The sequence below is a fragment of the Myxine glutinosa genome, chromosome 3 (assembly GCF_964187855.1).
Source record: "Myxine glutinosa chromosome 3, kmMyxGlut1.1, whole genome shotgun sequence".
Classification (NCBI taxonomy): domain Eukaryota; kingdom Metazoa; phylum Chordata; class Myxini; order Myxiniformes; family Myxinidae; genus Myxine; species Myxine glutinosa.
The window spans coordinates 97,214,443-97,240,961 of record NC_136263.1 but is presented as its reverse complement, the minus strand read 5'-3'; the positions used below and the strand labels follow the sequence as shown (position 1 = coordinate 97,240,961).

The 26,519-nt window shown below is 45.7% G+C and overlaps 1 protein-coding gene across 1 annotated transcript in view; it reads right to left on the bottom strand.

Annotated features, from left to right (window-relative positions):
• Positions 1–26,400, bottom strand: part of LOC137423357 (PRKCA-binding protein) — a 47,039-nt gene extending 20,639 nt beyond the window's left edge. Inside the window, exons 1-4 of the mRNA XM_078774302.1 lie at positions 26,269–26,400; positions 13,156–13,267; positions 10,250–10,378; positions 4,547–4,613 (exon numbers count right to left, since the gene is read on the bottom strand). Of these exons, the coding sequence (XP_078630428.1) occupies positions 4,547–4,613; positions 10,250–10,378; positions 13,156–13,267; positions 26,269–26,297 (337 nt within the window). The 5' untranslated portion in view covers positions 26,298–26,400. The remainder of the gene's footprint in view (positions 1–4,546; positions 4,614–10,249; positions 10,379–13,155; positions 13,268–26,268) is intronic.
• Between the last annotated feature and the right edge of the window lie 119 nt (positions 26,401–26,519).

The following is a 26,519-nucleotide window of genomic DNA, read 5'->3' as shown; positions in this document are numbered from 1 at the left end:
CACAACTCACACAGTCGAGCTTTCTATATCTTCAACTCTACCAACATAAATACTGTTGCGTGGATGGCAACCTCCTGGCACGATGCAACCAGGCCCACACTGTGACCGTCACACTGAAACCGAGGCTTCAAGGATAGCTAAACGATCACTTGTTTTTGGGAGTCAGCACCGCGACATCGGCACTTGATTCAGTACTAGTCTATTAAATGGGTTATATCAGCACACCGGTTGGTTATAAAACAGGCCGATTACATTTTAGTCCCACCAGGGATCCCAAATGAACCCGTTAATTTTTTAACACGTAAAAATTAATGGCCTTTAGCATAGACATCACAAATTTGGGGTATTTAAAAGTATATTAATATACTTTAAAAAAATAATATATTAATAATGCTGTTCCTCTCTATGCAGTGGAAGACACCCTAATAATTAAGAAAAGGGTTCTGGTTTGGGGATTTTTGGTCAAATCTGCAGCTCCCGCTTCCACCTCAATAAAGCTGAGTTTTCCGAACCGGATTCGTCGTATTTTATGCTATGTCATTCGTCGAATTGTTGCTGTTTTATCCCGTGCAATATTTTATGTTAATTCATTCCTTGTTTTGTGCAATAAATTTTGTATTGTCAAGGCCCGAACGACCTTCTTCAAGGCCTTCTCTCGGATAGAAAGCACACCTTGCTTTTGTCCTGGGTATATTCCCAGATATCTTGCTCCCATTTCCTCAACACGATCCTATTTCCTCTCCTTGTTTCAAAAATCAAAACAAACAACAAAAAAAACATATTTCACTCCATAATGATTCTCATTTCAATTAAATTTCCTTCTGTTACTGGTTCTACACCCCTCCCCCTTTTCTCCACACTGAATCTACATTAAATATAAATGCTTCGTCTTTAATATAAAATTTAAAAAATCATTTTAAGAATGCACTTCAACCCTTCTCTCCTTCATAAATTATACATGTGTTCTTCTTCACCACAATATTTGTCTCTTCTTCTTCTTCAAAAGGATTATTTATCTGAGGTGTTGGCCTGTTCTGCACCTCGTCCACCAACCTGCTCCCCTGAACGCACCCTACATACTCAAACCTTCCCATGCACCCCACACACTCAAACCCTCCCCCAAACCCTACCCACCCAAAGCCTCACCTTGCCTCCCACAAAGACTCCCCTCCACATCCTGCATCATCCCAATGCCTTCTCCCCCTTATCTCTGACTGTGTGGACCTCACACATCCGAAGTCTCTGCTCCAACCTGACAGCTCTCTCAATCAAAGTCGCTGCTGATAAACCAAACATCATCTCCTCCCACAGGAAGTCCCCGACTCCTTCGTGTCTCTCTCCCCGGTTATTGTCTCTTCCAAATTTGATAGGCATAATCCACACCCCGTCGGTGAATTTCACTTTATATCAATAACTAAATTTCTCACTGCTCTTCTACTGATCTTACACCTCCCATTCCCCAGGAGTACCTCTGGCTGTGGCTTCTCCTCTGCTGCCACCTATTGCTCATCTATGCATTGCACCATCCTCCAAAAAGTGATGACTCTATCTACATCCTACCTTAAGCCGGTCACACCTTGACGTTTTAGCCAGCGTATGCTGACATATGAAAAATTTGGCTACGTTAAGAGCACGCTGAAGCACGCTGGCATACGTTGTAGTACGCCGAGCTCGTCGACAAATTTTGTGCATGCACAAAATTGGTCGACGTATGCCAGCATATGACTCACACCAGCACTCAATTTTGATACGTCGGCATACGCTGGCTAAATCGTCAAGGTGACAGGGGCTTTAGTAAATGGCAGAAAGAGGATGGGAAAGAGCTCAATCTACAAACTTTTAAGCACTCATCCTAACTCTCTCTTCCTCACATGTGGCCATTTAAATTGTCACCATGCAACTTGGCAGGGTGTTGGTACCACTCTCACCAGCCATGGTACTTCAACAAATGACTTCTGTGAATCCAGGAGACTGACTCAATCTGTGAACTTTCCAACTCGGATTCCTCCCAAAGGCAATTCCACCTTTCTGAACTTGGTCACGACCAACTTTCCCACAAATGTCTCCTGCCCTTTCCCTGCTCAAATTGGTTCATCTGATATAAACACTGCTCCAGATGTTCACTCAGCTGGGGAATTCTTCCACGAAAACCTGCTCTATTTCATGCACAGATTCATCCCGTCTCATTTTAAATTATCCAACCCTTCTTCCTACCCATGGTACACTAAATCATGTAGTGAGGCAGTTGCTCTGACACAACTTTGCCTTCTCTTCCTGATAAGCAAAGCCGACCTAAGGCAATCTCTTCTGCCTCCTCGAAAGCCTGGTGACAGCTTGTTAAATCTGGCTCTGGAGTATGCTCCCTACAATCCCTTTCCTCTCTTAAAATAGACCCACAGCCAAACTCTGCTTGTGAGAAGGCTGAATGCCTCAATTAATTCTGTGTTTGCTTCCAAATATTGTGTCCCCAACCACTCACTCTCTGTATCCATCCTTCCCTGTCGCACCCAAATGCTCCTAGATTCTGTGTCTTTTTCACTTGAAAAGGTGGAGAAGGTTATTTAAACCCTCAACTCGGACTCTCCTACTGGACCGGACGGCATAAGCTCACGGGTCCTAAAAATCTGCTCTGTTGCTCTTTCTCATCCTTTCTCTGGCATTTTTCACCCTATCATTTGTGCTTGGTCATCTTCCATCTGCTTGGAAATCTGCCAACATCCCTGCATTAGGTAAATAGGTACAAAAACGGATCCTCCAATCAAAAAAACTACAGACCAATCAGCTTACTTCCAACCATCAGCAAGGTCATGGAATTCATCATCGCAGTTGAGATGAAATCTTTCCTTTTCTCAAACAACCTCATCTCAGATCACCAATTTAGTTTCAAACCAGGCCACTCTACCTTGGCCATGCTGCTTCTACCCACCCAAAAATGGATGGAAGCCCTCAATACCAGACATGAGAACAGGGCCATCTCTCCAGACATACAGTCCTGGCCAAAAATATTGGCACCGTTGCACTTTTTCAAACAACTCACAATTTTCTCTAAAAAATAAGTTGAAATTGACGAATGTATTTCGTACAAAGTCCTTCCTTGGCATACCTGAACTGCTATTCACCTACAAGGCTTTAATCTGCAGCTTGATAGAGTACTGCTCTAACCTCTGGGCTAGCTCCCCTGCCTCACATATTGCTCAGCTTGATGCCATAGAAACCATGGCCTTTAAGATTATTGGAATCTCCCACAATGAAGCTGAGTCTACGGGCCTACCACTTCGCCACCACAGACACATCGGTGGTTTTTATCTCACCTGGAATGAAGTTCAGTGGAGCTTATGTGATGGCGTGTTGTCCGTCTGTCAGTCCGTTCGTCAGTCCGTCCACATTTGAAACTTCTTCTCCAAAACCGCTGATGGGATTGCGACCAAATTTGGCACAAATTATATTTGTTGTGTTGTGACTAAAGTTTGTTCACGGCATTAAAAAAAATCGGGGTCTAAGGAGGTTTTCCGGCGTCAAAGTGGATCCAGGTTTGACCCCCCAAAATAGGAATTTGCTTTTTCTTTTGAAACTACACACACAATTTTGATGAAACTTGACCACAACCTTCATCACCCGTGATGTACGGAAGTTTGTTTACGGCACTAAGAAAATCAAGGTCGAGGGTGGTTTACGGGGGGTCAAAGTGGGTCCAGGTTTGACCCCCCAAAATAGGTATTTGCTTTCTTCTCAGAAACTACACACACAATTTTGATGAAACTTAACCACAACCTTCACCACCCGTGATGTCCCAAAGCTTCTTCGCGGCATAAAAAAAAAGTCTGCCCCCTTTAAGGGTCCACAAGGGGGGGGGGGGGGGTTGCCCCCCAAAATAGGTATTTCCTTACTTCTCAGAAACTACACACGTAATTTCGATGAAACTTCACCACAACCGTAATCACCCATGATGTACCAATGGTTGTTCAAGGCATTAGAAAAATTGGGTCTTCGGAGGTATATGGGGTTGAGGGAAGTGGGGTTGCCCCCCAAAATAGGTATGTTTTTCTTTGTTTGTTTAAAGTCTTTTGATTATGTTATTATGGTTCTACATGCTGCCCTGTCTTCTAGCAACCATTGAAATTGGTTTAAAATACCCTTAGTGGGTGCAGTATACTGTTTATTCTACCAAGTGAGCACCAGGGGTATTGCCCCTATGTTTCTGTCCTCTACCACCTCCTTTCTGGTCGTACACCCTCTGCTCTTTCGGTGTTTCGTCACCCCCAGGTTTCTGTAGGGCTCACATGGTCCACCATCAACCTCCTTCTGGTGAGACTACACAAATCCAGAATCACTGCTCACCTCCACTCATTTGTTCCTCTTTTTCTCTGCCTGTTAACCAACTTCCAAGTATTGTTCAACAAAGTTTTGTTTAATACATTCATACTAAAACAAACATAATCCCAATCGAGTTATTCAAATAATTTCTACATTTCTATAAAAACTCCCACCAATCATCCCACACCAACCCTCCAAAACCCACCCCTCTTATGCATGACTACAATCATACCAATATCAAGAGTCTTTCCCTGTTTTGGATCTGCTTGAAGTTTGTTGTAGTACATGGTAACCTCACCCTGCAAAAGTAAGAAGAAATACCCAGAGAAAGCAGGATTAGGTAGAAAACTTCACCATGACAAGGTAATCACAGACAATTGTGTCAAAGGGGGATAGCATTTGGCCCATTGTATTTGTGACATGCACATTCTATAACAAGCACCTAATGCAGGTAAGGATCATACAACCCAGAATAAACAGGCAACTTGGCCAAGGTATTTGCCAATTTTTTTTTTCAAAAGAATGTTTTTTTTTTTTCAAAAGAATACTATTTTTTTTTCTCAAAAAAACCCTGATGTGATGGGCATCCCTGTCTGACCGACGGTGTGCTCCGCAATGTGACCACCTCATTTTGTAATCAAAATGTAAACCCATGGAAGAACAAGGTAACACAGCCACTATCCACTTAGAGTGGGGTAGTATGACAAGAGGTGAATGCTACAAGATAAACAAACAAGAATTAGGAGAGAGATCTGAATAATTCCTTCAACTTGTCCTGCACTGAAACAACACTCAGAGAAGACAGAAACATTCAAACAACCACTCATACAACCAATAAAGAAAATCCGAACAAACACCACCGATCATTAAGGCAAACTTGCATTTCTATCAGTATTCAATAATTACAATGAAAACAATTAATTGCCCTTGTAAATGACCGACTCAATGGCCCGTTGGATAATCACCTGGAAACCATTCTTTATCGAGCTTTCAACCCTTTAATCTCACAACATCTACGAGCAGCGGGGCCACAATCTTAAGTGGTGTCCTAAGTTCATTCAATCAGGCAGTGCCAGTTTATTGTTGCTCATTGTGTGTTGGACATTTACCTTAATAATTCAAGATTGTTTAATATTACTAGACATACACTATAACTACGGTACTAAACATTATAAGGTACCAGATATTACAAGTAATTCAGTAACATGCATGATAAGTGGAACTGGCATGTATATGGGGAGAGATTGGGGGGGGGGGGTTAATGAGGAAAGAAAAGATTACAGGCATGATGGGTAGCATGGAGGCTGATCAGAGAAGAGAGGGTGGTGTACTATCATCTTCAAGTCCTGTACAGAAGAGGGGGCTTGAACAGACTGAGGAAGGAGGTTCTGGAAATGTGAGAAAAGATTTTTAAAAAAGGAGTGAATGTGAGCAGTAAAACTGGATTTGGGAGCTTTACAAAGAGGGTGTTGTTGAAAGAAGGGGTGTGACGTAAAGGTCGACTGGGGAGGAATAAAAGGGCAGAGGAAGACTTGAAGAGACGCAAGAGAAAACAGAAAGGCCACCAACCCGTCTGCGATCGGAGAGCAGCAGGCCTTGGATTTCTGCCTTGTGGGAGATGCAAATGTTGAGAGCTTTAGATTGCACAGCATCCTGGAGAAATAAGTGTGAAGTAGAAGCACCGGCCCTTAGAGGAGGAGAGGACTTCAATGAACTGTGGACAAAGGCATTGTAGGTTATGAGAACTTTGTCACGACTGAGAATGCCCAGTCTGCGGTAGGTTTGGAAGACTCACGTTGATCTCTGGTCTGCTCCAGAGAGGTCAAAGCTGATGGTGAGGCTCAGAAGTTTTAGGGAATAAACCTCATTCAATTGATTGTTGAAATAGGTAGGTGGGTTAATTTGACAATTCTTCTGGAAAGACGGGGAGTGAGGGAGGGGAGGTTGGGGGGAGTGGCGGGGGAGGGGAGGAGAATTTGAGATTCCCTTTGATTTAAAAACACGTTCCAAGTGTTAGAACAGCATCTGATCCTCTCCAGGTCAGCAAAGAGCTAATTTGCTGCTGTTATTGTGGAATTGTACAACATAATGTGCAGTCACCTGCAAAGAGGAAAAGAGAGTTTTTCCAGAGTATCTGAGAGTTCATTACTGCAATCAAGGAACAGCACTGGGCCAAAAACGCTACATTGGCATACTTCAGTCTCCACCTGGAGAGCAGATGAGAGAAGTCCGTTGACAGGTATGTACTGAGAGTGTGAGTGTAAGACGTCAGCAGACAAGGAAAGAAGGTGACCTTGTAATCCACAGCTAGAATGCCTGGTAAGCAGAGAAAGGTGCCAGACTATGTCGCATACCCATATGTCCAGAGAGACAGCCCTGACCTCTTGGTTGAGATTCAGCATCTTCAGCCATTGTTGAGAGAGAGAAAGAGAGAGAGAGAGAGAGCGAGCTAGAAACTTATCTAAACATAAGTTGCTAGGACAGAATCACAACTGGTCAAAGATCAGGCTGTTTGAGAAAATAATCAACTTTATGTCAGCTGTAATGATAGATTCCATCATTTTGCTTAAGGATTCTAAGCAAGCCAGTGAGCCTGTACTTAAGTTGAACTGTTTTTGCACTATTATTACTGCCACCACCGAAGATGGGCAGAGGTTATGTTTTCACCCCTGTCTGTCTGTTTGTCTGTCTGTCTGTCTGTTGGTGAACAGGATACCTCAAAAAGGCATGGATGTATTGGATGAAATTTGGTGGAGAGGTTGGGTATGTGACACGGACGAAACGATCCGATTTTGATGAAGATCCAGATTCGGATACGAGCATTTTTAAAAAAGTGATTCTTCACCATTGAGTGATCGGGCCAAAAACGAGATACACACTACTGGTCAAAAGTTTTAGAACACCTCAATTTTTCCAGTTTTTATTGAAATTTAAGCAATTCAAGTCCAGTGAAAAACCTGAAATGGTACAAAGGTAAGCAGTAAGACAGACAGACCATTATAACCCTTAAAAGCGTAGGTATTTCCTTTAGAGAAATTGCAAAGAAAGCCAAGGTGTCAGTGAGTAGAGTTTCCTACACCATCAAAAGGCACTTGGAAACTGGAGGAAACTCTGACAGGAAGAGGTCTGGCAGACCCAAAGCCACAACAGAATCAGAAGACACGTTTCTGAGAGTCAATAGCTTGCGTGATAGGCAGCTCACAGGACAACAGCTTCAAGCACAGCTTAACACTGGTCGAAGTAAGCAAGTGTCAGTTTCAACTGTGAAGAGAAGACTTCGAGCTGCAGGTTTGACAGGTCGAGTGGCAGTAAGAAAGCCATTGCTAAGATGGCAAAATAAGAAAAAGAGGCTTGTCTGGGCCATGAAGCACCGCCAGTGGACTACTGAAGACTGAAAGAAGGTCTTATGGACCGATGAATCAAAATTTGAAATCTTTGGTTCATCACGCAGGGTTTTTGTACGCCGTCGAGTAGGCAATAGGATGGTTCCTCAGTGTGTGACACCAACTGTCAAACATGGAGGAGGAATCGTGATGGTCTGGGGCTCTTTTGCTGGATCCAGAGTCGGCGACTTGCACAGAGTGACTGGCACCCTGAACCAAAAGGGCTACCACAGCATTTTGCAGCGCCATGCAATACCCTCTGGTATACACCTAGTTGGTCAGGGGTTCATTCTACAGCAAGATAATGACCCTAAACACACCACCAGGCTATGTCAAAACTAATTCGAAGAAAAGAACAAGACGGTGGGCTTCAAATCATGGAATGGCCAGCACAGTCTCCAGACTTAAACCCCATCGAGCTGGTTTGGGATGAACTGGACAGAAGGGTGAAAGCAAAGCAACCTACAAGTGCAACACATTTGTGGGAACTTCTGCAACAGTGTTGGGAAGAACTTCCTGAACAATATTTGATTTCCATTGTAGAAAGAATGCCACGAGTGTGTTCGGCGGTTATATCTGCAAAAGGTGGCTACTTTGCCGAGTCAAAAATTTGAATTCAATTTTGTTAAACAAAATGATTCTATGATTTATTTTTTTATCTCCAATTGTTTATTTGTTCTATGCTTAATTTCAGAGTACATTGAGACATTAAACTGTGTAAATTTCAATAACAACTGGAAAAATTGAGGTGTTCTAAAACTTTTGACCGGTAGTGTAGCATGATATTTCAAAAAGTTGCAGCTTCAGCCTGACGGGCTGGGAATAGGACCTAGGATCGTTGACCTCACCAACTGTAACCCTCGTAGTCAGGAGCGACGTTTGGGACCCTGGTTCGAATCCTGTTACCCGTAACAATATAAAGTAAAGATTGATGGAGTTTTTCTGTGTAAACAGTTTATCATTGCACGGACTAAGCACCAATTGCATTTAGTCAAACGAATGGAACATACTCGTATGGGATATGCTTTTTCCTCTTCACAAACACAACTTGAACAATGTACAACGAAACAATGCGATTGCTGTATAGCTAGTGAACCACTATGACGTTTTGCCATTAAAACTCCATCACATTGTTTCTATCTATATCTATAAAACACAGTTTGTGTGTGTGTGTGTGTGTGTGTGTGTGTGTGTGTGTGTGTGTGTGTGTGTGTGTGTGTAATGTTACCGATAGACTCCTAAACGGAGAGGCTCACGTACTTGATATTTGGCATAGACATAGCCATTGAGCCTGGGACGAACATGGCCGAGACCATATTTGACGAGATCCATATTTTTTATTCATATTTATCTCAGCGCATTTCAGCGAAGTACCCGCTAATCTCAGCCGGTTCCAGAGCAGCTCGCTGATTCGCTCAGAGCGATCACGTGATGTTCCATCCCGTCACACATCACACGTTTTTTCACCTTTTATGCGATCGTGTTTTGTATCGATTTTGTGCGATATGAATTAAATGTCTTTGAAACAGCTGTGAAACGTCTTTCCACAACCCTTCCGTAACCGATTGGAGCAGTTTATTGCCGCACAAAACGAGATCCGCGAAGCGAGTTGGTCGAGTCGTGCTGACCAAGATGGCGACACGGCGGCTTCACTTTTCACGGAGTATGAGCGTTCTATATATTTTCAATTCAGTGCGCCCGTGATTTGTGGCATAGACATGACCATTGGGCCTTCACGGTGTAATTTGTGCGAGGCTTTTGTCCGAGTGAGCTTGAGTCGAGAGGGCGAATGTACGGGTTGGGAATGTATGGGTCTCCTTTCCCCCGCCCGGCAACGCCGGTACTGGAGGACGTCACAGGATCGGTGAGTCTCCAAAACCCGCTTCGTGCTGTTGGGAATATGCAGGACTATGTCGCGATTGTTGTGCTGCTCTCCAACCATGAGAACTGCAACGTCATTGTTGACTGGCCCTCCCCTTCCCCCTCCGTCCTCCGCCTCCCTTCTCCCTCCACCCTGCCCCTCCCCCCTCCTTTTCCCCCTCCCCCTCCACCCTACCCCCACCCCGTCTCCCCTCCCCCACCCTTCTCCCCTCCCCCCCCTCTTCTCCCCTCCCCCCCCTCTTCTCCCCTCCCCCCCCGTTCCCCTCCCCTCCCCCGCCGGGCAATGCCGGGTACTTCTGCCGGGTCCCTCCCCCTCCCCCTTCCCCCTCCCATCCCTCACCATCCCCCCCTCTTCTCCCCTCCCCCCAGGTCCCCTCCCATCCCTCACCCTCCCCATCCCCCCCTCTTCTCCCCTCCCCCCCGTTCCCCTCCCCATCCCCCCCTCTTCTCCCCTCTCCCCCTCTTCTCCCCTCCCCCCCGTTCCCCTCCCCTCCCCGTTCCCCTCCCTTCCCCTCCCCCGCCCGGCAATGCCAGGTACTTCTGCTAGTTTATCATAACATTAACTATTAAGTCAACGCTACCGTTCAGTCATGAGGTCGAAGGAACAAGTCCAGGAACACATCGTTGCAAAACAATGGTTAAAATATTTTCCAATAAAAGCATCGCATAACCTTCACAGCTTGGATCATCTTGGCAACTTCAACCTTTGTCTTCCCTTTCACAGATTTCCCGTTGACTCCAACAAGTTCATCACCAGCAGCTAATGTGCCATCACGTGCTGCTGGAGTATTGTCAAACACCTAAAAAGAAATGATTGAAAGCAGTTTGGCATATCTGACACCCAAGAGCAACCTTGCTAAGCATCTCTCACTTACACACATACTCTTTCTTCCAATTTATATTACTAGAGGACAAACCAGACAGCATCCATATAAAAAGGTAAGAGTAATACAACCAGAAAGAACAAAAATAAAGACCCGTTTTCGCTCATTGGTCTCTTCATTGTTTAACGTTAAAGATCCGTGAGCTTTAATCAAAGGGTCGATAATAATCAAATAAAGAAAAGGTCACACAATCACAAGATACCCCTTGGTATTATTTCATATACAGCCTGCGGTTGCTGGCTGCATCATTGCTGGGATCACGGCCGTGCCGCTGATGCAGTGCCCCGTTTCCAGTAAGCTGGTCCTCATTTTGTCGACCTCGGAAGGATGACAGGCTGAGCCAATCCACCTGGTGTTACGCAACGGCACGATAGGCGCTCAAACTCAAGACCCCAAGATCTTAAGCCAGCCACATTAACCGTTAAGCCAACACCAGGCTTACAGGATAAACCTGAAGGTGCTTTATTTTTAAATCTTATAAATATGATTAAAGTCCAACAGGATGGTACAGAAACAGCACACTTAACCTTCAGCTGCTAAGGCTGGATTTGATAAACTGTCGGATTTGCATTTCACAGGCAGGGTGTCATATCACAAAATGTGTAATCCTTCGGATGGATGATAAGATGGGAACTCGTCTACTAGCATTAGTTAGTGGACGTTAAGGACCACACGGTGTTTTTTGTAAAGAGTCGGCAAGTTATTGACGGCACCTTGAACATATTCCAAATTTTTGCCCCAAATACGAACGGGCATGTGAGCAAACCCTTTCCTGCTTTTGGCAAAAGACTCTCCACTGTACTGTAGAATACCCCCCATCACATTGTAAGCGGTTGTGTGTCTGTGTCTGTCTGTGTCTGTCTGTGTCTGTCTGTCTGTGTCTGTCTGTGTCTGTCTGTGTCTGTCTGTGTCTGTCTGTGTCTGTCTGTGTCTGTGTCTGTCTGTGTCTGTCTGTGTCTGTCTGTGTCTGTCTGTCTGTGTCTGCCTGTCTCTCTCTCTCTCTCTGATTAGATTCTGGTCTGATAAAATGGAATATTTCCTCCGATCCTGGAAAATCCCATAGTCTCACCCTGTCACTATGGATGTGTATCATTGTATCATCAATAAACCCACCCATCTTTCTTCATAGTCAGCACCTGGAAGTGGTTCCATCTCTTGAACTTCGAAGTCTCATTATCAGCCATGACTCCTCCCTTCAGCTGGCCACATAGTAAAGCTGGTCTCCAGAGCCAGCCACAGACTACTGGGCATCCTCAATCCTTCCAACTCTTCCTTGAAAAATCAGAACTGGTCACATTCTATATATGAATAGCTCAATGGAATATTGATAACTCCTGCAGGATGGTGCCCCAGCATCGCATGACTTCTGAATTATGTGGAATCTAAAGTTCTTAATATTATTTGACTATCCCATGTTGAGGCCAAAGCACAAGGCCTGTTGCTTTCACATTGCAGGCAGGTCAGTGGTCTATCTTTTTACCACCTCTCCTCTAATTTAGCCTCCTCTGTTCTCTCAGCCATCTAACCTGCCTCAACAACTCCAACATGTATGCTTTCTTCCAGTAACCCCCTCCTGGTTAAATTTCCAAAATCCAGGCTGACTGCATGCTTCAACTCTTTTGTTCTTCGCTTCCACCATCTACAGAACCACCTTCCAGAGGCTGTTCTGCTTCACTCTTCCCTCCAGGGCTTCAAGCAGGCAAGTGTAACACAATCTCATGTAATCCCCCATCCTTACACCCACAATTTTCATTACCCATATAATATTAATCCCTCTCTAAACCAACTCCCTTTATTGCCACCACCTTTCTCTTCCATGAGACCAGTCAACAATTATCCTACAAGAGATTTATACGCCGTGCGTATGCTCGCCATCAATTCTGATTACAATCTTTTTATCAATCAGATGATAGGCAATCTGCAAACAGTATGATACAGTTGAGCAAGGTGAGGATAGATCAGCTCGTTTCAAATTAGATTAAAACAAAAACTCTTCCTCCTTCATCTTCTTCACATAATGGTGAGTCTCTTTCAATCCTGTTTCTCATATCGAGTAGATTCAGAAAACGCTTATTATAGTCACACTTTTTTCAGCATTTCCATTTTATTCATATAACAGTAATATATCACCCTATCAAACAGTATTTCTGATTATACACCGCCTTTTATAGCATCACAAAGCAGGTCGCTCGACTTGCAACACAGGTGAGAAGAGGATACGGACAAAAAGAAGCTGATATTTAAATAAGTTATTCACACAATTTTTAAAGGGGGAAAGTTAATTTTCATTTATTTTCACTGAAAACCAGTCGGTCAAAATATTATACCATCTATTTATTACATAAGAAAAAATGGCAGAATTCCCCTCTTCCCATCTGCACTGTATTCTCCATACGTGAGGGTTGGCGGACTGATGCGACGCGGTGCTTCATGGAAAGGAGGATGTAGGTGACCTCAAAAATTCTTCACACGTGCGTATGTAAATCCATCTCTCTCTATAATATTGGTATTCCCGTCAGCGAAGTGGTGGGTCTTATATTCCAGTCATCCTTAAATAGCCCTTTCATGACATATAAACCATGTAGAAAATTATGTCCCAGTTTATAAACAGAGTTAGACATCTCAATGTTTGCATTAGTGTTCTTGGCTTATCAAAGCAAGTCCAATCCACATTTGCCAATCACTGCATGTACCTGAACCACGTAGAGACACGGGCAGACCGGAGCACCACCTCCAATGCTGATACCAATCATGTTCTGTGGATCTTTCTGCAGTACCACAGTCCCAGGAACTATGGGAATTCCCCTGTATGTACAATGATGACAAATTTCCAAGAAAAGTGCAAGTATATTAATGTTTTGTTTCCAAGCTGTCAAATTAAGCACTTATTAATTCAATTGTGAAATTAAACCATAATAAATCTCTCAATCCCCATTTGTTTGGGAGAAGCTCAAGGAAGACAAACTGTGTTACTAATATATACATATATATATATATATATATATATATATATATATATATATATGTATGTATATATATATATATATATATATATATATATATATATATATATATATATATATATATATATACATATATATCTATATATATATATACAGTCACGTGAAAAAGTAAGTACACCCCATGTAAAGTTTTGACTTTTTCCAACATATTTCAACATACAGCTATTTGATCTTCATTTCAACAATATTGATAGATAAAGGTGATATAATATAACAAATATCATGAAACATTTACATTTTGTAGTCCATTGTATAATTTAAATAAACATAAATGCAAATTTTGCATGTGGAAAAAGTAAGTACACCCCTACATTTATCACTACTTCAAATACCTAAAATTAGAATCAGGTGCACCAGCTCAGGTGCAAATGATTAGAACATCGTTCGAGAGGATCTTGGAGGAACCTGTCTTATTTAAACCTCAGACATTTAGTTTGGTTTGCTCTTTGTTGTTGAAGTGTGCGGCGTCACCATGCCTAGATCAAAAGAGCTCTCTGAGGCCTTCAGAAAGAAGGTTGTAGATGCAAACGAGTCTGGGAAGGGATTTAAAAAGATCTCCAAACAATTTGAAAACAATCATTCGACTGTCCGGAAGATCATCTACAAGTGGAGAAGATTCCAAACAACTGCCAACTTGTTCAGGCCAGGCGCCCCAGTAAGTTCAGCCCGAGAGCAGACCGCAAGATGCTGAAAGAAGTCTCGAAGAACCCCAGAATGTCATCACGGGACCTACAGGTAGCTCTTGCCACTGTTGATGTCAAAGTGCATGAGTCTACCATTAGAAAGAAGCTGCACAAATTTGATCTACATGGGAGGTGTGCCAGGAGGAAACCTTTGCTGTCCAGAAAGAACATCAGGGCAAGACTAAAGTTTGCCAATGAACACCGAGGCAAAGACCAGCACTTCTGGAACAATGTGCTCTGGACAGATGAGTCAGAGGTAGAGCTATTTGGCCACAGTACCAGAAGACATGTTTGGCGAAAACCAAAGACAGCATTTGACCACAAGAACCTGATACCAACTGTAAAGCATGGTGGTGGAAATATTATGGTTTGGGGCAGCTTTGCTGCATCAGGGCCTGGGCAGCTCATCATCAGAGAATCCACTATGAATTCTTCATTGTACCAGAGGGTGCTTGAGGATAATGTGAGGCCATCTGTCGGAAAGTTGAAGCTCAACCGAAGGTGGACCTTGCAACATGACAATGACCCTAAACATACCAGTAAATCCACCAAGGAATGGCTGAAAACAAAGAAACGGAGGGTTCTGGAATGGCCAAGTCAAAGCCCGGATTTAAATCCCATCGAGATGTTGTGGGGGATTTGAAACGAGCTGTGCATGCAAGAAACCCCTCACACATCGCACCGCTGAAATAATTCTGCATGGAGGAGTGGGCAAAAATTTGTCCCAGTCGATGTCAGAGACTGGTAGACAGTTATAAGAAACGCCTACTTGAGGTTGTTTCTGCCAAAGGGGGCAATACCACCTATTAGAGTCAAGGGTGTACTTACTTTTTCCACATGCGAAATTTGCATTTATGTTTATTTAAATTATACAATGGACTACAAAATGTAAATGTTTCATGAAATTTGTTATATTATATCACCTTTATCTATCAATATTGTTGAAATGAAGATCAAATAGCTGTATGTTGAAATATGTTGAAAAAGTCAAAACATTACATGGGGTGTACTTACTTTTTCACGTGACTGTATATTGTTGCGGTTTTGAGTTTGTACTAATAAAGGTTAATTTTCCCCCTCATAGTTTCATAGTTAGTCACATTACAACAAGTAGCCTCACGATAGTTCAGTTATTTCTTAGTATGTGTAAGCATAGTCCTTTTCCTGTGTTAGTGTTGCGTTGAGTAGAAAAATGAGAGGTAGGTCCTTTCATTGCCTTATGCCGCCTTATTCCGCTTTTGGCTTTTTGGTGCAAATTAACACGAGGCAGGCCTGGCAAATCGAGGCAAGACCAAACGAGGGCGGAGAAGAAGCCGACGGTAAGAGCGAGCCGCCAATCAGGGCTCGAAGGGAGTGGCTGCGGCACTGCGTCACAAGGCGTGGTTAGAACATTCGAGAGAGCTAAGGGGGTTGGCAATAAAACCCGTTGCGCGAAGCCCCCACCGCAGTTCTGTGGAGGGAGGCGCTTGAACAAGTTCGGCGTTCTGAGAGTTCTGGTGGGAGAGGCGCTTGTGAGAGTTGAGTTCTGAGATAAGATGCGCATGAACCGAGTTATAAGCGCTCTTACAAATTGGACGCTCGGTTGAGCTCGAGGCAGAGCCTCTATTGGGTTACGCGAGTGAGAGCACGCCGGTAATTAATTGCGCTGTGGAAAACCGCCAAGCCTGGCGAGAGACGCATACATTTCTCTCCCGCCTGCCTGCTCTGCCCCTTTGTTCGAGAGACGCGCTGCAAGGATCCCTTCTACCGCCTGCTTGCCTTCATCGTGGGACGTGCTGTGACCGGAGAAAGCCACGCCGGGCGGGGCCGTTCCTGGATGACCAAGTGGGCCATTCAGAGCGAGTGAACATCATCCTCCTTTCATTTTTCCTGTGAGTGTGATCAGGCCCATGTCTGGGCTTAACATAAGACTGATTAAGACTGCTCTGTGTCTCTGTGCTTCTACCGATCATTGTACATAATAGTAATTAAACCTGTGTTCTTCCTTTATTCGACCGTCTCGTCTTTTCCATCATTGACTAAGCGTGGTACGAACAAAACCGCTCTAATCGGGTTCCAATACCAAAGGTAAATGCACGGACCATGTGGTACGCAATCCGCTCAGTGTACTCCAATTACACGTGGGTCGTGCGAGGCTTGATTCCCCGCTTCCGCGGTGGCGCAGGTATTCCCCGCTTCCGCGGTGGCGCGGTGCGAGAATTGTCCCGAAACCATACCTTGCGTTTGCCTGCGAGGGGCGTTTCAAGTCTCTCGGTTGTGCCGACTCAAAAAGAACAAGGGGCTTCATCTCCCCTTGGTAAGGGCAGGAAGGGTGGCGAAAACCGTAACAGTATATATATATATATATATATATATATATATATATATATATATATATATATATATATATATACAGTCAGGAAGGATAAATTAAATAAAAGAGCAATTCTGACTAAATGTGGCATGATGCTGATGTCATGTGCATAAATTATGCCAACACATCACCTCCAAACTAGGATGGCCGCTATGTGGCACTCAGGCCTTTGAAGACTGAGCTTTATGGTCACAAATAAATGAAAGCAAGCATTTAAAGGCCGTTGGGATAATAAACCCTGAGAGTTAAAAATTAACCTGACTTCACACAACTTTTACATGATAAATTTTCAAATTTTTTTCTGTCAATCATCTGAACAAACTGCTGCACAGAAACTTGAAAGGAGGTAGGAGGTCCCAAATGGCACATAACCCAAGGCCATTGGACATTCAATAAATGTAATTTTGAAAAATGAATGGACAAACCACAAAAGGGTGCTTCCTGCTTCAGTGACTCTGCAAGCAGTCTGTGCAGCAGGGCCCTTTAGTTTACTGGTGCTTGGTAAAGTGTTTTTATTATTTCGCATGCAGCGTGTGGCTGCTGGTTGCGTCACTGCTGGGAGCACGGCTGTGCCGCTGATGCAGTGCCCCCTGTTTCAGTAAGCTGGTACTCATTTTGACGACCTCAAATTTATGATAGGAGGAGTCAACCCGCATGGTGTGACAACTATCGGGGACGCCTCTTCATGGTGGTTATACCTCCCCAATGCAAGTAGGGGGCCAAATCTTCCTCATTCTTCGCTGTTGCCCAGATTTGTTTGGGCAGTGCGGTCATGATCAGAGTGCCGAGAGGTCCCCATGGACGGGCCTTTCCCCTCTTGTCTGCGTCTCTCTCTCTCTCCAACTTTGTTGTAGCCCTATCTTTGTGAAGGTGGGGGTACACCATCCTGAATGTGGGGGATCGCTGGGTTGCTCTTTTTTTTTTTTTTTTTTTGTATACAAGATCAAGTCTCGTGTAAGAGCTAACATTTATCACAAAAAGACAAACTGACACATAAAAATATGATAAAGGGAGCACGAGACAAGATGGAGAGCAGGGACATTGAGAGATCTGTGGGAGGGAGAGGGCTTGGGGGGAGGAGGCATGGGAAAGGTAAAAAAAATACATGGACACTGCAAGGACTTCCAGGAAATAGGTCAGTATTTCAAAAAAGTGGATCTGAGGTGGATGGATGAAAAAGTGGATCTTCCGTTTCCGGTCCCTCGAGCAAGGAAGCGACTTCGACCTCTGCACGGCAGCAAGTTAAAGCATTTTTTCCATTCGTGTCTTTGTCAATTTCTACTCGTTTTTTATTGTGCATGTGTTGCAGTGTGTTTTCCAGTTGGTGTTGATTTGCAATTCATGCAAACTTTTGTATAATTTAATCGTTTTCTGTTCCCACCACGTGCGCGGCCTGGTTTCTCTCGGCTTCCCTCCCCCCATTGGTGTATTGTGAATTTAAGTTCTTTCCTTCGCTGTATTGCTTATTTCTTAGATTTTCTCTTCTCCCCCTAACTTCCCCGAACATCGACCACTTGTCTAACGTTTTAAATACCATCTGGCAAATACCGTAATTAATCGTGTTCTGCTCCTCGTGTGCGGCCTTGTACCCCCGTCGGTGTTTGTTAACTTTAGTCCCCTACTTCGTGTTTTGCTTGGCTCTTAGATTTTTCCCTTCTACCCCGAACATACTACTCTTTGTCTGACGTTTTAAATCCCCACCCTCCAAAAAAATAAAAAAATAAAAAATAAAGAAATAACCAAAACCATTTATTTTCCTTTCTCCACGTGTGCTGTTGTCTCATCCTGTACTTCTGTCCAGGTGTGCTGTTCATCCCACACCCATTATCTCCTTGCCATCCACCTTTTGCCCTGTTCACGTGACTCGTGGTGGTCCCTCTCGGCCCTCCCCCTGTTGGAATTTTGTGCATTTAAGATTGTTCACGGTTCTGTTTAAATATTATTTAAATATGTTTAAACTTTCCCCTTCAGTGTTTTATTCAGTGGTATATTACAACACGCTGTTTTTCTTCATATTTAAAAGGCTTCTTTCAATTTCCTCTCCAACTCATTCCACTTCAAAAAAAAAAAATTCAATCCCTTATAACTCTAAATCACTGCATGCTCGAAATTCACATTCATTCCATCCCTCCTCCATCGTTCTTAATCGGATTGCTGACTTGAAAATCACAATAAACCCAATTTGTTATCAATGTTCATCTTTCATTAATCATCCACTTTCTAAACTCCCCTCTTGCCCCTCCCCTCCAAACCCCCCCCCCTTTCCCCTGCACTCCTAACCTCCCCCCTTGCCCATCCACTCCTAAACTCCCCCCTTGCCACTCCACTCCTAAACTCCCCCCTTGCCCCTCCCCTCCAAATCCCCCCCTTTGCCCCTGCACTCCTAAACTCCCCCCTTGCCCCTCCACTCCTAAACTCCCCCCTTGCCCCTCCCCTCCTAAACTCCCCCCTCACTCCTCCCCTTCAAAACTCCCCCCCAACCCCTCCCATTCAAATCTCCTCCCATACCATTCCTCTCCAATTCTCCCTCCCCCCTCCTCCTCCTCAAAGCTGCCTCCTCCCCATCTACTTTCCTCTGCCCCGCCTCAAACAACCCCTCACTGTGCCTCATCCCTTCCCCATCAAACCTTTCGTTCTCCTCATCCTTCCCTTTCTTGTAACTCTTCTGTAATCTCTGACACACTATCAACTGCTCTCCCAACCTCCCCCTCTCATCCTTTATCTTACCCGACCTCTCCCCTACCCTGTCCTGTACCCGATGCTCTCCCTCTCTCTTCATTAACGGAATGGACCTCAAACATCCGGGGCCTTCGCTCAAACCTGACTGATCTCTCCATACAGGTTGCTTCTGACAATCCAGACTTGATCTGCTGAACAGAAACTTTCCTCCTTCAAGATGTCTCTGATTCCTTAATATCTCTTCCTGGTTACTCCCTCCTCCGGTATGATAGACCTGAGCCTCGTCCTGGTGGTGGGGTGGCTATCTTTATCAAAAACTCTCTTCCTCACTCTCCTTGCACTGCCCTCTCTCCACCTCACCCCCAAGAGTACCTCTGGCTACGGCTTCCTCTCCGCTCCCACCTTTTGTTCATATGTGTTCTGTACCGTCCTCCAAACAGTGATGACTCCATTTACATTTCACTGTCTGACAACATGGACCAACTTCTATCCACTCATCCCAACTCTCTCTTCCTCATATGTGGCGACTTCAACTGTCATCATGCCAGCTGGCTGGGTGTGGGTTCATCTCTCACCAGCCATGGCACCTCAGCAAAGGACTTCTGCGACTCACTGGGATTGACACAATCTGTCAATTTCCCGACCCGGATCTCAGCCAATGGTGTATCTTCTCTTCTAGACTTGGTTATGACAAACCTCCCTGCTAATGTCTGCTGCTCTTCTTCTGCCCCAATCGGTTCTTCTGATCATGTGCTTGTTAAAGTGGACATCTCTCTGGCCATTCTCAGAGAGCCTCCTCAGCGTCGCCGAGTCTGGCATTTCACTCAGGCCGACTGGCACGGTCTTCAAGCAGCCATCAATCATCTGGACTGGTCTCCCATCTCCACTGCCTCTGACATCAACTCATCCTGGGAATTCTTCCAAAGCAAACTGCTCTCTCTCATGCACAGATTTATCCCATCTCATCTTCAGTTGTCTTACCCTTCCTCCTGTCCATGGTACACTGAATCTTGTGGTGAGACAGTTGCCCTGAAACAACTTGCCTTTGCCTCTTGGAAGGCAAATCCAAATGAAGGTAATCTCAGTTCCTTCCACCAAGCTCGGAACAAGTGTGTGTCTACCCTCAGGAGTGCCAGGAAGCACTATCTCTCCACACTCAAGAATGAACTCTCAAACCTGTCTCCTTCCTCCAAATCCTGGTGGCGTCTGGTCAAATCCGTTTCTGGTGTTTGTTCCCCCTCCATCCCCTCCCTTACCTCAAATGGCTACACAGTTGACACCGCACGTGACAAAGCCGAATGCCTCAACTCTGTGTTTGCCTCAAAATCTTGTGTCCCAAACCCATCTCTCTCTGTTCCCACCTTACCCAGTCGAACCCAACTGAACCCAAAAGCTGAGAACATTACAAAATGGACCAGACGGCATCAGCCCACGGGTCCTCAAATCCTGCTCTGCCGCTCTATCTCACCCTCTCTCTGTTCTCTTCACCCTCTCTTTTGCTCAAGGTCATCTGCCAGCATCCTGGAAATCAGCAAACATTACCGCTTTACACAAAAAAGGTGCAAAAACAGATCCTTGCAACTACAGACCAATCAGCCTGCTCCCAATTATCAGCAAAGTCATGGAATCCATCATTGCTTCGGATATTAAATCCTTCCTCTTCTCCAATGGCTTGATCTCCGATCATCAATTTGGATTCAGACCAGGTCATTCTACTCTGGACATGCTGCTTCTGCTGTCTCAACAATGGATGGAGGTCCTCAATGCCAAACAGGAAATCAGAGCCGTCTCCCTTGACATATCACGTGCCTTCGATACGGTCTGGCACCCAGCTCTGCTCACCAAACTCTCCTCCTATGGTATCCATGGAAATCTCCATGCATGGCTTGCGGACTTCCTCTCTGGTCGTAGACAACGTGTGGCCCTGAATGGATTTCTCTCATCTCCCCTTCCTGTTCAGGCTGGAGTTCCCCAAGGCAGTGTTCTGGGCCCTGTGCTTTTTCTGGTCTTTATCAATGATCTCTCCGACTCTCTGGAAAATCCTCTCTATCTCTTTGCTGATGACTCCACTCTCTGCCGCTCCATTCCTCTTCCCTCAGATCGGCAGTCTGCAGCCTCCTCACTCTCTGAAGACATGGACAAAATCACAGACTGGTCAAACAAGTGGAACATGTCTTTCAATCCTGACAAATCTCACACTCTTACTATGTCTCTCCGAAAAGATCGACTGGACAACCCTCCCATCTACTTTCTCAACAATCCTCTCCAATAAGTTCTGTCGCTCAAGCTTTTGGGTCTCACTATCTGCCATGATCTTTCTTGGGAAAACCACATTTCCAAGCTGGCCTCCAAAGCCAGTCGCCGACTGGGCATCCTCCGTCGTGCGAATTCCTTCCTCGGCACACCTGAGCTCCTCACCACATACAAGGCTTTCATCCGCAGGTCAATGGAATACTGTTCTCCCCTATGGGCCGGTGCTCCTGCCTCACACCTAGCTCGGCTTCACACTGATGAAACCAAAGCTTTCAGAATCATTGGAGCTCCTGCGATGAAGCCTTTCACTCACTCACCGCAGACAGGTAGGTGGTCTTTCTGTCTTCTACCGACTCCTCTCCGGCCTTGCTCCCCAGCTCTCTCTGTGCTTTGTCCCCCAAATATTCCTACAGGTCGCACAAGATCTGCCAGCAACCCTCTGATGGTTAAACTGCCGAAATCTCGGCACTCTGCTCACCTTCACTCTTTCATTTCTCTTTTCTCCCGCCTCTGGAACAAACTCCCACACTCCCTTCAATCCCACTCCTCCCTCCAGGTCTTTAAAACAGCTGTTCACCACCATCTCTTATCTTTCCCCATCCAAAACCTTGATCTTTTCTACCCCCACTAATTCACCCCAGATCCACCTTGTTTGAAATTCCAACTTCTTTCCTGGAAGTCCTGGCAGTGTCCATATGTTTTATGCCTCTCCCATCCCGCCCCCTTCCCATGCCTACCCCCCCCCCCCCCAAAGCCCTCTCCCTCCCACTGATCTCTCGATGTCCCTGCTCTCAGATGTTGCGTTTGTGTTCCTCCTCCTCTTGCCCCATCTTGTCTACCGCTCCCCATGTTATGTTTTATGTGTCGGTTTGTCTTTCTGTGTGATTAATGTTCGCTCTTTCACGAGCCTCGATCTTGTATACCAAAAAAAAAAAATTAAAAAAAAAATTAACAGGGGTAGACAAGATCAAGGTTTTGGATGCGAGAAGATAAGAGGTGGTGGTGAACAGCTGTTTTAAAGACCTGGAGGGAGGAGTGGGATTGAAGAGAGAGGGAGTTTGTTCCAGAGGAGGGAAAAAAGAGGAATTAAAGAGTGAAGGTGAATAGAGAGTCTTGATTTTGGCAGTTTAACCATAAGAGGGTTGCTGGCAGATCTTGTGTGACCTGTAGGAATATTTGGGGGACAGAGCACAGAGAGAGCTGGGGGAGCTAGGCTGGAGAGGAGTCGGTAGAAGACAGAAAGACCACCAACCTGCCTGTGGTGAGTGAGTGAAAGGCCCTCGGAGTTAGCTTCATCGTGGGAGATTCCATCGATTCTGAAAGCTTTGGTTTCAACAGCGTGAAGCCGAGCTAGGTGTGAGGCAGGAGCACCGGCCAAGAGGGGAGAACAGCATTCCATTGAGCTGCGGATGAAAGCCTTGTATGTTGTGAGGAGCTCAAGTGTGCCAAAGAAGGATTTTGCACGACAGAGGATGCCCAGTCGGCGACTGGCTTTGGAGGCCAGCTTGGAAATGTGATTTACCCAGGAAAGATCATTGCAGCAACGGGCTCCTGGGAGATCTATTGGCTGTCTCCGTGCCACGGGCTTGTTCGAGAGAAGTCAGGGGCTACACAACAACAACAACAACAACAACAACCCACATGGTGTGATTTCAACAGCACAACAGGGGATCAAACTCAAGACCCTAAAATCTTAAGCCAGCCACCTTAACCGTTAAGCCAACACCAGGCATATTGGTAAAGTGTTGCATTCCATTGATACAGCAGTTTCGATATTCACAGTTAATGAAGAAAAAAAATAACCAAGGATTTGCTCTTAATAATACCGCAACTTATTTTACAAAATATCGGTTATTTTTCTCTTCTCTCTTCCAGGATCGCCTATTGACCTGTAACTCTCTTTCTGGTTAAAGGTAGAGCATACCTTTCAGGATGTTCATATAACATGAATGAAAAAAAAGAACTTGCCAGTTATTTAGGTGAAAAAGTGTATTAAGAGCAAATACACCAACTCCTGGTGGTTGGAGGAGAGCAACCTTCGAGCAATTGGAGATGAAGTAATCACCCTAAAAAAAATTTCCCCAACCCCCAGATCAGAGAGAACCTCACCATAATTTTCGTACCCCTACAAACTAGACATTCTCACCATCCCACTTGAAGACATTCTCACCAAAGTGGACCCGACAACAGCAACAACATATTGCCTGACGGAAGCTGAAATTATTGCTGCTTTGGACAAACTGCATTTTGATCTGGGAAAGATTAAACGCAGGTCTGACAAATGGAGCACGTCCTTCAATCCTGGAAAATCTCACCATCACCATGTCGCTCCGGAGGGATGGTCAAACTAACCCACCTGTCCATTTCTATGGTCAACCACTGGAAGAGGTTCAGTCTCTTGTACTCCTCATGACTTCTCCCTTGTTTCACACCTCAGTTGCAGATTATCAGGCCCATGAGCTTTGTTTTAACACAACTTTCCAAGTCGTCTCTGTCTAACAGCACTTCATCGCCTCTGAGATAGATCGTCTCTGCTGCTATTAAATTTCCTATATGCTCATGTGCAAATGATGAAGCAAAATAACTCTTCAACAAGTCTGTGATCTCAGTTTCGTCACAAAACGTCTCCCTGTACTATTTCAATGAGCCGACTCCTCCCTTAAACTACTTTAAAAGGTTTCACTATTATGTTTTTTTAAATATTACTTGCATGTCTGTTTTGTATCTTTCATTGCTGAAATTAGTCTCAGTTTGCTGCTATGTTTATGCATTTGATTAACTCGCAAATAACTCGTTCATAATTCCCTCACTTTTATGTCTCGGGTGTATTACATGAGTACTTGTAATAGCAGCTTCCACCAGGTGTGGGATTGAGGAGTTTGGGGTTCGAATTCAAGATTTGAGGTTGGAGTTGTGGATTTGGGGTTGGAGTGGAAAGCTGAGGACTTGGGGTCGGAGGGGAAGTTGAGGACTTGGGGTCGGAGGGGAAAGCTGAGGACTTGGGATCGGAGGGGAAAGCTGAGGACTTGGGGTCGGAGGGGAAAGCTGAGGACTTGGGGTCGAAGGGCGAAGCTGAGGACTTGTGGTCGGAGGGCGAAGTTGAGGACTTGGGGTCGGAGGGCGAAACTGATGACTTGGGGTCGGAGGGGAAAGCTGAGGACTTGGGGTCGGAGGGGAAAGCTGAGGACTTGGGGTCGGAGGGGAAAGCTGAGGACTTGGGGTCAGAGGGGAAAGCTGAGGACTTGGGGTCAGAGAGGAAAGCTGAGGACTTGGGGTCGGAGGGGAAAGTTGAGGACTTGGAGTCGGAGGGGAAAGCAGAGGACTTGGTGTTGGAGGGGAAAGCCGAGGACTTGGGGTCGGAGGGGAAAGCCGAGGACTTTGGGTCGGAGGGGGAAGCAGAGGACTTGGGGTCGGAGGGGGAAGCAGAGGACTTGGGGTCGGAGGGGGAAGCCGAGGACTTGGGGTCGGAGGGGGAAGCCGAGGACTTGGGGTCGGAGGGGGAAGCAGAAGACTTGGGGTCGGAGGCTGAAGCCGAGGACTTGGGGTCGGAGGGGAAAGCTGAGGACTTGGGGTCGGAGGGGAAAGCTGAGGATTTGGGGTCGGAGGGCGAAGCTGAGGACTTGGGGTCGGAGGGCGAAGCTGAGGACTTGGGGTCAGAGGGCGAAGCTGATGACTTGGCGTCGGAGGGGAAAGCTGAGGACTTGGGGTCGGAGGGGAAAGCTGAGGACTTGGGGTCGGAGGGGAAAGCTGAGGACTTGGGGTCAGAGGGGAAAGCTGAGGACTTGGGGTCGGAGGGGAAAGTTGAGGACTTGGCGTCGGAGGGGAAAGCAGAGGACTTGGTGTCGGAGGGGAAAGCCGAGGACTTGGGGTCGGAGGGGAAAGCCGAGGACTTTGGGTCGGAGGGGGAAGCAGAGGACTTTGGGTCGGAGGGGGAAGCAGAGGACTTGGGGTCGGAGGGGGAAGCAGAGGACTTGGGGTCGGAGGGGGAAGCCGAGGACTTGGGGTCGGAGGGGGAAGCCGAGGACTTGGGGTCGGAGGGGGAAGCTGAGGACTTGGGGTCGGAGGGGGAAGCTGAGGACTTGGGGTAGGAGGGGGAAGCTGAGGACTTGGGGTAGGAGGGGGAAGCTGAGGACTTGGGGTCGGAGGGGGAAGCTGAGGACTTGGGGTCGGAGGGGGAGGGTACTCTGAAGGAACGGGTCAGAGGGGTACACTACCCATTAATACAGAACAGATTGCCCTCCTCACTCATGTTAGTTTGACCCAATCTATAATCATCCATCTCAGTCCTCATTCATTCAAATCTTCCCAATTGAAATCCCATTGTTTTTGTCCATCCTGCCGAACTCCAACTCTGTTCGCTCCAACAAATCCTTGCTCGCTCTGTGTTGTGGTCACTTGTCCCCAAATGCACACCTACTTCCACCTTTCGCCACCACACATTGCCCAAAAACAGCTCCAACACTGCCCCCCTTGCAAACTTGTCTGAAAACGAACTGCAATAGCAAACTTAAACAAAACCTAGAAATATATTTTAAATCGATTTTAGTTGATAAAATCCACGGCAGGCCTTAAACCAAGATTTAAATAGTTCTAAGTCAAGGTGCTGCGGTGCTGCGACCCTGAACCAAAGATGCGACACTTTGATCACACCACAACACAAGCTCCGGAGTTTAACGTAATGTCACACGTCACCATCACAGTTCCGGAAGCGAGTCACTACAAACCATGGAGAACGCGGGCCCGTAATAGGGCGCAATCCCCACAGAAGGAAAGAGTAACCGAGACATGACAGGAAAGTGTGACTGTCACACTCACAGTTTGTCTTCTTCATACTCATAATCCATGGCGATCGCTCCTTTCAGTTCCGGAACGGCGCACACCACGAACCATCGACAGCAACGTGACGTCACGCGAGAGCTCAAACCAGTGTTGTTGTGGTAGTTGTTGTTGTTTTACATTTCCGTCCTGAAGAGAGGATATAGAGTAGTTGTGGCAACCGAAGCTAATCAGAGGGCTGCAGATCGGACCCTCAAAGAACTCTAAGATTTGCATACCCTTTTTACTGC